General features: G+C 44.2%; 1 protein-coding gene across 1 annotated transcript in view; it reads right to left on the reverse strand.

Annotated features, from left to right (window-relative positions):
* The window catches only part of cdhr5b (cadherin-related family member 5b), a 68,650-nt gene that overhangs the window by 26,365 nt on the left and 27,703 nt on the right, over window positions 1-14,582 (reverse strand). Inside the window, exon 12 of the mRNA XM_080190104.1 lies at window positions 9,115-9,187. Coding sequence (XP_080046230.1) covers window positions 9,115-9,187 — 73 coding nt within the window. The remainder of the gene's footprint in view (window positions 1-9,114; window positions 9,188-14,582) is intronic.

The following is a 14,582-nucleotide window of genomic DNA, read 5'->3' on the forward strand; positions in this document are numbered from 1 at the left end:
TCGGGAAACCATCAGGCCATGTGCCGTATAAACATTTTAAAATTTGATAGTAGGTCTGAAGACATCTCAATTCAAAGTGAGAAGATTTGTGCACATTTTGACAATATCCCTTTGACCTTCCTTCTCATTTGATAGCCGGGATGGGTATCACTGCAGCTGCTTTCCGTACGTTTTTCCAAAGTTCCTCCCGTCACAATCATCTCTGGCCCGAATTTTCAGAAGTTCCTTTTTGTTTATTTTTTTGATTGACTCGTGCTCACACTGGGTCGTTCGCCTTTCCTGATGGAGCTAATCCATTCTCAGACTAAACTGATAGGCTGTGCATTGCAACCTCAACACAGGGGATCTGTCCGCTTGCCAGCTCTTTATTTGGACAAACACAACCCCGGCAGTGTGTATTGAGAACTTCACTGTGCAGTCGGTACAGCACGGTTCCGACACCCCGTGAAGCTGCAGTTTTGCTGAGGTCTGAACAGAATGCCATGGAGCACAACCTAAGACTGTTCACCATGCAGTATCTCTGTATAATCTTGCTGCCACGCTGTTTGACCATCATTTTGTGTTGTTATGATGATATAAACTCCAATCACTCTTCAAGGATTGAACATGCATGTTATGGGTTTGAATATTAAGATGAGGCACATGAGAATAAATATACATGGATAGGAAGCCTAAAGACATCAGAACTATTCTGTCTTCTGAAGCTAAAACTGGAATGCGTGACTTCCCAGCTAGTTTCAGTTTATTTATTAGTGTCACAAGTTGGCTTACATTAACACTGCAGTGAAGTTGCTGTGAAAATCCCCTTGTTGCCACACTCCAGCACCTGTTCAGGTACACTGAGTGAGAATTTAGATGGCACCTAACCAGCGTGTCTTTTGGACAATGAGAGGAAACCGGAGCACCCGGAGGAAACCCATGCAGTCATGGGGAGATTGTGCAAACTCTGCACAGACAGAGACCCAAGCTGGGAATCGAACCCGTTTCCCTGGTGCTATGAGGCAGCAGTGCTAACCACTGTGTTCCATGGTGTACCTCCCTCAGTGTTCAATATTTGATTAATCACAGTAGAATGAAGAAGATAGATGGGTTAAGTCTCCCCATAATCCTGATGACGTTAAACAGGGTTTGACATTGTACACATCAAAAAATATCACATTTTCTGAAAATTTATCATTTAAGTGAACTGGAACAGCTTTCTTTCTTCATGCATTCTGAGATCAGGGACGATGTTTAAAGCCTCTTTTCGTTCTACTGGTTGGTTGCATAATGGTATTCATTCTCTAGAAGTTTCACAAGGGAACAGGGAGATTGCTTTTCTCATAACCTTGTGTCCTTCCCTGAGAGAGAAAAAAATGGATGGATTCTCAGATTGCTAAACTGCTTGACAGGGCGGGTGTGAATTCATTTTCTAGGCCATCACCACCTTTCTCCCAGCTGGAAGTGAGGATTTAGTTCTATAGGTGTTGAATTTTATGGGCCTCCGTAATGAATAAGCTGATGGAGGTGGGAGTGGATAGAAAGGGTGGGAGGGGGAAGTTGGGGGGGAGGGGGTGGGGGGAGGGCGGGGTAGGCCGTGTGTTGGTGGGGGGAGAGCGGGAAGGAAAGTACAAAAATCCCACTGAGCGTCAACCTGGGATTCTGAGCTTGAGTTCCAGCCTCCTCTCACTAAGATGCTCCTGATTAGGGCATGAGTGGGGAAAACCCACAAAGCTGTCAGGCAGTTCATTGAAATAACCCAGGAATTCCCCTCAAAAGTCCTGAGAAGTTATGTGGAACACACCGGGATCAACAAGGCGTGGACACAGCAGGGCAACAAGGCCAACAAAGCTGAAAGGCAGAAAAACCTTTCAAGAGTGCAAAAAGGAAGACTTGCACTTAAATAGCACCTTTCATGAACACCAGATGTAACAAAGTACTTCACAGCCATCGAAGTGCAGTGCTGTTGTAAGACACCTTTAAGGTACAGCAGCATGACATCACTAGGGTGGCACAGTGGTTAACTCTGCTGCCTCACAGTGCCATGGACCCAGGTTCAATTCCCGGCTTGGGTCACTCTCTGTGCAGAGTCTGCACACTCTCTGTGTCCGTGTGGGTTTCCTCCAGTTGTTCCGGTTTCCTCCTGCATTCTGAAAGATGTGCCTGTACCATGTGCCATGCTAAATTCTCCCTCAGTGTACCTGAACAGTTGCTGGAGTGTGGCGACTAGGGGATTTTCACAGTAACTTCATTGCACTGTTAATGAAAGCTTACTTGTGACTAATAAATAAACTTTAAAACTTTGCAAATGAGACCAGTAGCCACTAATCTCACCTCATGACTGGAAGATCGCTGAGTATCCTTTAACTAACTCTAGATGCACAATAACATTTCTGAAGGCAATGGACAGTGTACCTTGTCTGGACAATTTCTTTCTACACCTGATTTTGATATAACCTCTGTAAATATATTTTCAAGCTGCAGTGGTGTGAGGAAGTTGTGATAATGTTCCCATGAATCCACTGTTCCCAGTTACCTAGAAACAGGGCAGGTTGTATTTTGCACATCTGTAGCTGACAGAAACAACTGCATGTGGTAAAGTGTAACCTTCTGTCATTTCTGATATTATAAAATCCCTACAATGCAGAAGGAGGCCGTTCAGCCCATCAAGTCTACATTGACTCTCCGACCATGCATCTTACCCAGGCCCTATCCTGCAACCCCATACATTTGCCCCCTAACCTATGCATTTTTGGACACTAAGGGACAATTTTAGTCTGGCCAATCCACCTAATTTTTGGACTGTGGGAGGAAACCAGAGCACCCGGAGGAAACCCATGCACTCACGGGGAGGACGTGCAAACCCCTTATGTTGTTCGTCCATCGTCGTCAATGAGGACCCCGACACCATTAACCATTTTGAGGCTGAATGCAGTATATCCGAAGATGACTGATCAGGCCAATTCAGGCACGGAATGTCCTGGCACATATTGGGTAGACTTGTGTAGGCACTGTGGTTGTTGTGCTGGTGGCTCTGGACTTGCGCAGCTCGCGCTTAAGTAGTGCTTCAGTATTGCACCTTGCTTCGTAAGCTTGACAGCGCTTGTGGATGAGGCAGCGCCAGGTAGGGCGGTTTTGTGCCAGCGTTTCCCAGGTGGTCGTGTCAATGTCAAGCGACTTCAGGGAGGCCTTGACTGTGTCTTTGTAACGTTTCTTCTGCCCTCCATGCAAGTATCCTCCAGCAGAGAGTTCCCCAAAAAGGAGCTGCTTGGGTATGCACTAGTCCGGCATATGGATGACATGACCAGCCCACCACGTCTGCGCTCTCATCAGCAGTGTGTGGACTGATGGGAGACTTGCTCTGGAGAGAACTTCAATGTCTGGTATTTTGTCTAGATAATCACCAAAGGCAGGAATTGAACCTGGGTCCCTGGTGCTGTACCATTTCCATTAGTGGGATATCTAAAACACAACTTGCACACCTCAGACATATCAACAAAAAGTGTAAAGTTAGCTGAGTTCTTCAGGGAGGTAGGGTACCCTTTTGGAGAGGTATGGTCTTTTGGATATGGTTCCAGAGCACCTTTGGGAGAGCTCAAGTGCCCTTTGAAATAGTTAAAAGTATACATGAATGTTGTAAAAAGTAGATAATCTCATTGGAACTGTCAAGGAAGCAGTCATACTTTCAAGGCATTTAAATCTCTTTTCCTTTAAGCATTTGAGAAAATTGCCTCATTGCTAGAGGGATGGAGTTTAAAAATAGCAGGTTATGTTGCAGCTGTATAAGGTGCTGGTGAGGCCACACCTGGAGTACTGTGTACAGTTTTGGTCTCCTTACTTGAGAAAGGATATACTGGCACTGGAGGGGATACAGAGGCAATTCACCAGGTTGATTCCAGAGTTGAGAGAGTTGGCTAACAAGGAGAGACTGAGTAGACTGGGGCTATACTCATTGGAATTCAGAAGAATGAGGGGAGGTTTTATAGAAATATATAAGATTATGAAGGGAATAGATAAGATAGAAGCAGGAAAGTTGTTTCTGCTGGTGGGTGAAACTAGAACTAGGGAGCATATCCTCAAAATAAGGGGAAGCAGATTTAGGACTGAGTTGAAGAGGAACTTCTTCACACAAAGGGATGTGAATCTGTGGAACTCCCTGCCCAGTGAAGCAGCTGAGGCTACCTCATTGAATGTCTTTAAGGCAAAGACAGATAAATTTTTGAACAGTAAAGGAATTAAGGGTTATGGTGAGCGGACGGGTAAGTGGAGCTGAGTCCACAAAAAGATCAGCCATGATCTTATTGAATGGCGGAGCAGGTTCGAGGGGCCAGATGGCCGACTCCTGCTCCTAGTTCTTATGTTAAAAAGTGCTTGATATTTCACTTTATGACATAGACTTGGGGATTATCATTATATGATTAGTACTGCATGACTGTTTTCACAAACTATTGTGATCACAGTAGGGTGCCTGTCAGTTCTGTTTGATTAACAACTCCAACTCAAAAAGTCTTTGAATCGGAATTAAGAATAAAAATGCTTGTTGTCAAAAGGAATAGGTAGTTGAAGAAATTTAACTGTAGTGAATGAGTTTCTTTTATCAATGGAAGTGTATCTTTTTAATAAGAACATAACATAACATAAGAACTAAGGGCAGGAGTAGACCATCTGGCTCCTCGAGGCTGCTTCACCATTCACTAAGACTATGGCTGATCTTTTTGTGGACTCAGCTCCACTTACTCATCCACTCACCACAACCCTTAGTTCCTTTACTGTTCAAAAATCTATCTATCTTTGCCTTAAAAACATTCAATGAAATAGCCTCAATTGCTTTACTGGGTAGGGAATTCCACAGATTCACAATGCTTTAGGTACAGAAGTCTTTTTTCAACTTAATCCTAAATTTGCTCCCTCTTATTTTGAGGCCATGCCTCCTAGGCCTAGTTTTACCTACCCAACCTCCCTGTTTCTATCTTATCTATTTCCTTCATAATCTTACAGGTTTCTATAAGATTATCCCTCTCCCAATCACCTCCCCCCCCCACACCATTCTTCTGAATTCCAATGAGTATAGCCCCAGTCGACGTAGTCTCTCCTCATAAGCCAACCCTGTCAACTCCAGAATCAATCTAGTAAATCTCCTCTGCACTCACTAAATAGTGAATTCATTAATAGACACTTGGAACTTTATTTTATTTCTTCCCAGCTTGGGTCCTGAGGTCCGCCATACCATTGATTTCCAAAGCTGAGATACAGAGATTTTTAATCCATAAGGGAATCAAGGTTTTTGGGGCTAAAGTGGGAAATTGGAGTTGAGGATTATCATATCAGATCAGGGGAGGTGACGGCTTAGTGGTATGATCACAAGACTATTAATCTAGAGCCTCACCTAATGTTCTGGGGACCTGGCTTCGAATCCCACCATGGTAGATATTGGAATTTAAATTCAAAAACAGATACCTGGAGTTAGGAATCTACCGATGACCATGAAGCAATTGTCAGAAAAACCGATCTGGTTCAATAATGTCCTTTAGGGAAGGAAATCTGTCGTCCTTACTTGGTCTGGCCTACATGTGATCCCAGGAGTACATCAATGCGGTTGACTCTCAACTGCCTTCCAAGGGCAACTAAGGATGGACAATAAATGCTGGGCAACCAGCAGCTCCCATGTCCCACAAATGAATAAAAGAGAAGTCATTGAGAAGGGGAACAGACTCAAATGGCTAAATGGCCTATTTCTGCCCCGACGTCTTATTGTCTTTTGGTCACACCCAACTGATGAGGATCCTCCCCAGGAATATAAACTCATTAAGTCACCCTCAGGTGTGTCCTGTCACAGCGGCAGCCTGCTGGAGAAGTATTAAAGATTTTAAATGTTCCAACCTTATCTGTAACTAATGTTGCAGGGAAAACTGAGAGCGAGAGCAGTCCCATTTCCTGGATCATTGGGACCTCTTTAGGGGCAGGTGTGGCCTGTACAAAAAAGACGGGTGGCACTTGAATCCCAGGGGGACCAATATCCTGGCAGGAAGGCTGGCTAAGGCTACTGGGGAGACTTCAAACTAGAAAGGTTGGGGGGAGAGAATCGAGGTGAGGTGACTGGGAGCGAGGAGGTTAGCTCGCAAATAGAGAAGGATTGTAGACAGTGTAAAAGGGAGGATGGACGGGTGATGGAGAAGGGGGCGCTCAGACCGAAGGTTTGAGATGTTTCTATTTTAACGCCAGGAGTGTGGTGAATAAAATGGATGAGCTTAGAGCATGGATCGCTGCTTGGAAATGTGATGTGGTGGCCATTACAGAGACTTGGATGTCTCAGGGACAGGACTAGATACTTCAGGTGCCGGGTTTCAGATGTTTCAGAAAGGACAGGGAGGGAGGCAAAAGAGGGGGTGGAGTGGCACTGTTGATCAGGGATAGTGTCACGGCTGTAGAGAAGGTGGACGCCCTGGAGGGATTGTCTACAAAGTTTCTGTGGGTGGAAGTTCGGACCAGGAAGGGATTGATAACTTTGCTGGGTGTTTTCTATAGGCCGCCCAATAGTAACAGGGATGTTGAGGAGCAGATAGGGAAACAATTCCTGGAGAGATGTCGTAATAACAGAGTTGTCGTGTTGGGAGATTTTAACTTCCCAAACATCGATTGGAATATCCCTAGGGTAAGGGGTTTGGATGGGGAGGAGTTTGTTAGGTGTGTTCAGGAGGGTTTCCTGACACAGTACGTGGATAAGCCTACAAGAGGAGAGGCTGTACTCGATCTGGTATTGGCTAATGAACCTGGACAGATGTCGGATCTCTCAGTGGGAGAGCATCTTGGGGATGGTGATCATAACTTTATCTCCTTTATGCTAACATTGGAAAGGGATCAGGCAAGTTAGGAAAGTGTTTATCTGGAGTAAGGGGAAATATGAAGCCATCAGGCAGGAAATTAGACGAGAAAATTGGAAGGAGATATTCTTGGGGAAAAGTACTGAAGTAAAATGGCAGATTTTCAAGGAATGTTTGTCTGGAGTTCTGCACGACAACGTTCCGATGAGACAGAGCGGTTTTGGTAGGTTACGGGAACCGTGGTGCACAAAAGTTGTAATGAAGCTAGTCAAAAAGAAAAGGAAGGCATACAAAAGGTTCAGAGAGCAAGGCGATGTTAGGGATCTAGAGGAGTATAAGGCTTGTAGGAAGGAACTTAAGAAGAAAATTAGGAGAGCCAGAAAGGGTCATGAGAAGGCCTTGGCAGGTAAGATTAAGGAAAACCCTAAGGTGTTCTACAAATATGTGAAGAGTAAAAGGATGAGATGTGAAGGAATAGAACCTATAAAATGTGAATGTGGGAAAGTTTGTACAGAACCAGTAGAAATAGCAGACGTGCTTAATGAATACTTTACCTCAGTATTCATGGTGGAAAAAGATCTGGGTGGTTGTGCTGCAGGCTTGCGGTGGACTGAAAAGATTGAGTATGTGGACATTAAGAAAGAGGATGTGTTGGAAATTTTGAATAGCATCAAGATAGATAAGTCACCAGGACCAGATGGGATGTACCCCTGGTAACTTGGGAGGCGAAGGAAGAGATTGCAGAGCCTCTGGCGATGATCTTTGCGCTGTTGATGGAGATGGGAGAGGTTTCGGAGGGCTGAAGGATTGTGGATGTGGTTCCTATATTCAAGAAAGTTAATAGAGATAGCCCAGGAAATTACTGACCGGGGAGTCTAACCTCAGTGGTTGGTAAGCTGATGGAGAAGATCCTGAGGGACAGGATATATGAACATTTAGAGAAGTTTAGTATGCTCAAAAGTAGTCAGCATGGCTTTGTCAAAGGCAGTGCATGCCTTACGAGCCTGGTTGAGTTCTTTGAAAAAGTGACTAAACACACTGACAAAGGAAGAGCAGAAGATGCGGTTTATATGGACTTCAGCAAGGCGTTCGATAAGGTCCCCCATGCAAGAATTCTTGAGAAAGTGAGAGGACATGGGATCCAAGGGGCTTTGGCCTTGTGGATCCAGAACTGGCTTGCCTGCAGAAGGCAGAGAGTGTTTGTAGATGGGTCTTTTTCTGCATGGAGGTCGGTCACCAGTGGAGTGCCCCAGGGATCTGTTCTGGGACCCTTGCTGTTTTTAATTTTCATAAATGACCTGGATGAGGAAGTGGAGGGATGGATTGGTAAGTTTGCCGACGACATGAAGGTTGGTGGCGTTGTGGATAGTTTGGAGGGATGTCAGAAGTTGCAGCGTAACATAGATAGGATGCAAGACTGGGTGGAGAAGTGGCAGATGGACTTCAACCCGGATAAAAGTGTAGTGGTCCATTTTGGCAGGTCAAATGGGATGAAGGAGTATAATATCAAGGGTAAGACTCTTAGCAGTGTAGAGGATCAGAAGGACCTTGGGGTCCGGGTCCATAGGACTCTTAAATCAGCCTCGCAGATAGAGGATGTGGTTAAGAAGGCGTATTATGTACTGGCCTTCATCAATCGAGGAATTGAGTTTAGGAGTCTGGAGATAATGCTACAGCTTTATAAACCCTAGTCAGACCCCACTTGGAGTACTGTGCTCAGTTCTGGTTGCTTCATTACAGGAGGGATGTGGAAGCTATTGAAAGGGTGCAGAGGAGATTTACAAGGATGTTGCCTGGATTGGGTGGCATGCCTTGTGAAGATAGGTTGAGGGGGCTCGGTCTTTTCTCCTTGGAGAGACGAAGGATGAGAGGTGACCTGATGGAGGTGTATAAGATGATGAGAGGTATAGATCGGGTGGATTCTCAGAGGCTTTTTCCCAGGGCTGAAATGGTTGCTACGAGAGGACACAGGTTTAAGGTGCTGGGGAGTAGGTACAGAGGAGATGTCAGGGGTAAGTTTTTCACTCAGAGGGTGGTGGGTGAGTGGAATCGGCTGCTGTCGGTAGTGGTGGAGGCAAATTCGATAGGGTCTTTTAAGAGACTTCTGGATGAGTACATGGGACTTAATAGGATTGAGGGTTATAGGTAAGACTGGTAGGTAGGGATACGATCGGCACAACTTGTGGGCCGAAGGGCCTGTTTGTGCTGTAGTTTTTTTATGTTCTATGTTCTATTACACAATTGCACTGCCCTTTCAGATGAATCCACTTCAATATAATACACCAGCTATCTATATATAATAAAACACTTTTACCATCACTGCTGATCACTTGCACTTTGACTTTTGCTTCTGCAGATTCTCCAGTATCGACATCGCTCGCTGTTACCTGTCCAAATACAGCAGGTAGAGATCACACATTAACACTATAAAGAGAGAGGTTATCCTTCTACTTATCAGGTGAAATGGATAATGATTTTGCTGTGATTAACTGCAACTAATCAGGAAATAAACTCAACTTTACTGAACAGTATAACATGATAATGACCATGACACTAATTTTGAAGGTCAAGTGTCTGGTATAGTAGGTGTTGCAGACGGATATATATGTGACTGGTGAAACTGTGGCTGATGGAGTTCAAATGTGGGGAAATGGGAAGTTATCCAATCTGGCTGCAGGAAAGATTGATTGGAGTACTTTCTAAATGGTGTAAAGCTAGGAACTAGGGAGGAGCAGAGGGATTGGAGGATCCGCGTACAGGAATCAATAAAAATTCGTGGACAAATCCAAAAACTAATTGAAAACGAAAATGGATTCTTACCCTTAGCTCGAAGGGATGGAATACAAAAAAGGTGGAATTGATTCTACAATTGTGCATTGTTCTGGTTTGATCCCCATCTCTAACTGCGAACAATTCTGAACAGCACACTTTAGGAAGGATATAACGGCCTTGGAGGGGTTGCAGTTCAGATTTATCAGTATTGTAGGAGTTAAAAGGGTTAAAATATGAGGATAGTTTTCAGAGACTAGATTTATATTTGTTTAAATCTAAGATTAACAGGTGATCTAATGACATTTTTTCAACATTGGAGTTCATAGTTTCTAATTTTTTTTCAAGTGATGTGAGCACAATAGTGAACATCTATATTATTCATTGAAACTCTCCATTACAGAAGGAGACCATTTGGCCCATTGAGTTCTGCACTGGCTCTCTGGAAGAACAATCACCTAGCCCCATTCCCAAACTTAACTCCAAATAACAATCCAATTCCCTTTTGAATATCTCAATCGAACCTGCCTCCACCACCCTCTCAGGGAGTTCATTCCAGATTCCAAGCACCCTCTGGATAAAAAGAAATTTCCTCACATAGTTTTTATTCATGTTGCCAATTAATTTGAATCTGTGCCCCCTGGCTCTTGATGCTCTCTTGAGTGGGGACAGTTTCTCATCATTTGCCCTGACCATACCCCTCAGGATCTTGAATAGCTCTATCAAGGCTCGCCTCAGCCTTCTTTTCTCCAAGGAAAACAGTCTCAACCACTCTAATATATCCTCATAACTATAGTTTTATATCTCTGCAATTATTCTTGTGAATCTCCTCTGTGCTCTTCCCAATGCCTTCACATCCTTCCTCAAATATGTTGTCCAGAACTGGATGCAGTACTCCAGATGAGGCCGAAAGAGTGAGTTATACAAGGTCAACATAACCCTCCTTACTCTTGTAATATGCCCCTATTAATAAAGTCTAAGATACCATTGCTTTATTATCTCCTTTCTCAACATGCCTTGCCATTTTCGATGACTGATGAACACATACACAAAGGTCCCTCTGTTCCTACAAGTCATTAAGAGCTTCTCCTTTTACTTTAGACTGTCTTTCCATATTCTGTCTGCCAACACACTTCTCTGCATTGAACCTCACTTGTCTGCCTAATCCACCAATATGCCTTCATCTTTTTAAAGTTCAAGGCTATCCTCATCAAAGTTTACATTTCCAATTTTTGTATCACCTGTAAATTTTGAAATAATGCCCTGAACACAGTCTTGGAGCAGGAGTAGGCCATTCGGCCCTTTGAACTTGCTTTGCCATTCAATAAGATCACAGCTGGTTCTTGATCTCAATGCCATATTCCCATTTTCTCCCTAAGCTCTTTGATGCAATAAAAACAAAAAAAAGTATCATTTTCTTGAATATATTCAATGACTTCACCTCCACAGCCTTCTGTGGTAGAGAATTTCATAGGCTCATTACCCTATGAAGAAAAATGTTCCTCATTTCAGTTCTAAATTGTTTACCCCGTATGCTAAGATTGTGTCCCCTGGTTCAAGATTCCCCAACAGGGAAAATATCCTCCCAGCACCTAGTCTGTCCAGCCCTGTTGGGATTTTATATGTTTCAATCAGATCTCGTCTCATCTTTCTAAACTCCAGTGAATACAGGCCCAGTTGAACCAAACTCCCCTCATAGGATAGTCCTGCCAACCCCAATATCAGCCTAGTAAACCTCTGCTGCACTCCCTCTATGGCAAGCAGATCCTTTCTTAGATAGGAGAACCTGAACTGCACTCAATACTCCAGGTGTGGTCTCACCAAGGCTCTGTATAACCGCAGTAAGACACCTCGACAGCTGAACTCAAACCCTTTGCAATGAAGGCCAACATATACCATTTACTTTCCTGATTGCTTGCTGTACCTGCCTCTCCACTTTCACTCCACTGATTGGTGTACAAGGACACCAGATCCCTCTGTACACCCACATTTCTCAATATATCACTATTTACATAATACTCTTCCTGCCTATTTTTCACACTGAAGTATAACTTCACATTTAGCTGCATTATACTGCATCTGCCATGTGTTTGCCCATTAACTCAACTTGTCAAAATTACCATGACGGTGCTTTGCCTCCTCCTCACAACTCTCAGTTTGTGTTGTCAGCAAATTTGGAAATATTACATTTGGTTCCCTCATCCAGATTATTTATATATATCATGAACAGGTGGGGCCCAAGCAGTGATGCCTGTGGTTTCCCACTAATCACTGCCTGCCACTCAGAAAAAGATTCATTTATTCCCATTCTCTGTTTCTTGTCCATGAACTAATTCTCGATCCATACCAATACATCACTCTCTCTTCTATGTGCTTTAATTTTGCCCACTAACCTCTTATGAGGGACCTTGTCAAAAGCCTTCTGAAAGTCTAAATACATTACAAACCCAGGCTGTTCCTCGTCAGCTCCAGTAATTACATCCTCATAAAACTCCAGTAGATTTGTAAAGCATGATTTGCCTCTCTAGAACCCATGCTGGCTTTGTCCAATCCTATTACTGTTTTCCAAATGTTCTGTTACCACGTCTTTTATAATAGACTCTAGTATCTTCGCCTCTACTGATGTTAGGTTATCTGGTCTGTAATACTCCCTTTTCCTCTTCGTCCAGGTTCGAATCCCACCACGACAGATGGTGGAATTTGAACTCAATAAAAAAAATCTAGTATTAAGAATAAGTATACTGATGACCATGAAACCATTGTCGATTGTCGGAAAAACCCATCTAATGTGATTTAAAGAAGGAAATCTGCTGTTCTTACCTGGTCTGGCCTACATGTGACTCCAGAGCCACAGCAATGTGGTTGACTTTCAACTGCCCTCTGGCAACAAGGGATGGGCAATAAAAGCTGGCCAGCCAGTGACAGCCATGTCCCATGAATTAATAAAAAAAAAGTGAGGTTACATTTGCCACCCTCCAATCTGTAGGAACTGCTCCAGAGTCTAAAGAGTTTTGGAAGATGACCACTAATGCATCTGATATTTCCAGGACCACTTAATACTCTGTGATGCAGATTATCAGGCCCTGTTTATTTGTCAGTCTTTAACACTATTTATTTCCCTAGCATCATTTTCTTATTAATTCTGACTTCCTTCAACTCCATCCTCTCACGAGGCCCTTGGTTCCCGACCATTTCTGGAAGGTTATCTGTGCCCTGCATTGTGAAGGCAGAACCAAAGTAACTGTTCAATTATTTTGCCATTTCTTTGTTCTCCAACATAATTTCCCCAGCCTCTGTCTTTACAAATCTTTTTCTCTTCACATATTTATAGAAGCTTTTAAGGTCGGTTTCTATGCTCCCTGCGATTTTACTCTGAAGAATGATCCCAACTCCTCTATTCTGTCCACATAACCGAAATCCCACATTCCTGGTAAATCTCCTTTGTGTTTTTTCCAAGGCCTTGACTGTATGCTGTCTAACCCAGAACACAACTTCAGGTGAAGCCTAAACAGTGATAAAGTTTGAATCTAATTTTGCTGAGGTGGAGGAGGGGGAGGGAGCACGGAGGGAAAGAGAGAAGGGGGAGGAGGGGAAGAGGCAAGGATGATGTGGTACGGGTAAGAACATAAGAACGTAAGAACATAAGAAATAGGAGCAGGAGTAGGCCATCCAGCCCTTCGAGCCTGCCCCGCCATTCAATAAGATCATGGCTGAACTGTCGTGGCTCAGTTCCACCTTCCCGCCCTCTCCCCATAACCCTTAATCCCCTCTCTTATCAAAAACCCATCAATCCGCGTCTTAAAAATATTTAGCGAGGCAGCCTCCACCACTTCAACGGGCAGAGAATTCCCTTTGAGTGAAGAAGTTCCTCCTCAACTCCGTTCTAAACCGCACCCCCCTTTATCTTGAGGCTGTGCCCCCTAGTCCTACTGTCTTTTTTGAGCGGGAAGAGTCTCTCCACCTCTATCCTATCCATCCCATTCATCATCTTATACGTCTCAATGAGATCTCCCCTCATTCTTCTAAACTCTAACGAGTACAAGCCCAGTTTATTCAGCCTCTCCTCATAGCTCAACCCCCTCAACTCCGGTATCAGCCTAGTAAACCTCCTCTGCACTCCCTCCAAGGCCAAAATGTCTTTGCGCAGGTGCGGCGCCCAAAACTGCACACAGTACTCCAGCTGCAGCCTCACCAGTGCCCTATACAGCTGCAGCAGAGTAGGAGGAAGGAGGAGGTGGCAGGAAGGGAATGCAGGAAGTGATGCAGAGATGAGGAGAAAGGGGAGCTTTCAGGTTGCCTGAGAGGGTGCCCTGTGCCTCTCGCTGAAGTCTACAGCAAGTGAAAGATGACATACTCCATTTTGTGTTGATGGAATCTCCTTTATCTCAAGGGCAATCAGACTCCCAGCAATCACTGCCTCATTAATGACAATGCCAGCAGGTTACTTGGAACCATCCCAATCCCAGTCTGCATACATTGCACAGCACTGTGTGATTGGCAGGTTATAATGCTGCCAGAAGAATGAGTTGCCTGTTTGAAGGCATCTGTCCAAGTTGCCAATTACCATTGTACAGCCATCGTACTGACTCCTACTTCCAACTCTTCCACTGCACTAAAGACTAGCAGACTCCGTCAGTCTACCCACCCCCGCTACCCACACAAATCTCCCTCATCTTTGTTCCATTCTCCAGCCTGCCCTGTGGACTTTGTGTGAAATGTTTTTCTCAGTGAATAGAAACAAAGTTGGGCCTTGACTAAGTGTCCCCTCTGCCCACTCTGTCCTGCAGTGTCGTTTGGCATCAGGAGCAGTTACATCTATCATTTGTTCAATGCGGGGAGGTGTGAGTCTAAAAATTAAACATTGATTCCCCATAATCAGGCAAAGCATCTCAGCTGAAGTGGTCTTCACTCAAAATCAAACATGGGCAATCTCCAGTAGGGACCCTGCTGGCTGCTATTTTCCACACCCCCTCTGCGGCCAATAGTGTGATTCACATCTGCTCCAATCCACAC

This window comes from Carcharhinus amblyrhynchos, chromosome 6 (assembly GCF_965287045.1).
Source record: "Carcharhinus amblyrhynchos chromosome 6, sCarAmb.v2.hapA, whole genome shotgun sequence".
NCBI lineage: Eukaryota > Metazoa > Chordata > Chondrichthyes > Carcharhiniformes > Carcharhinidae > Carcharhinus > Carcharhinus amblyrhynchos.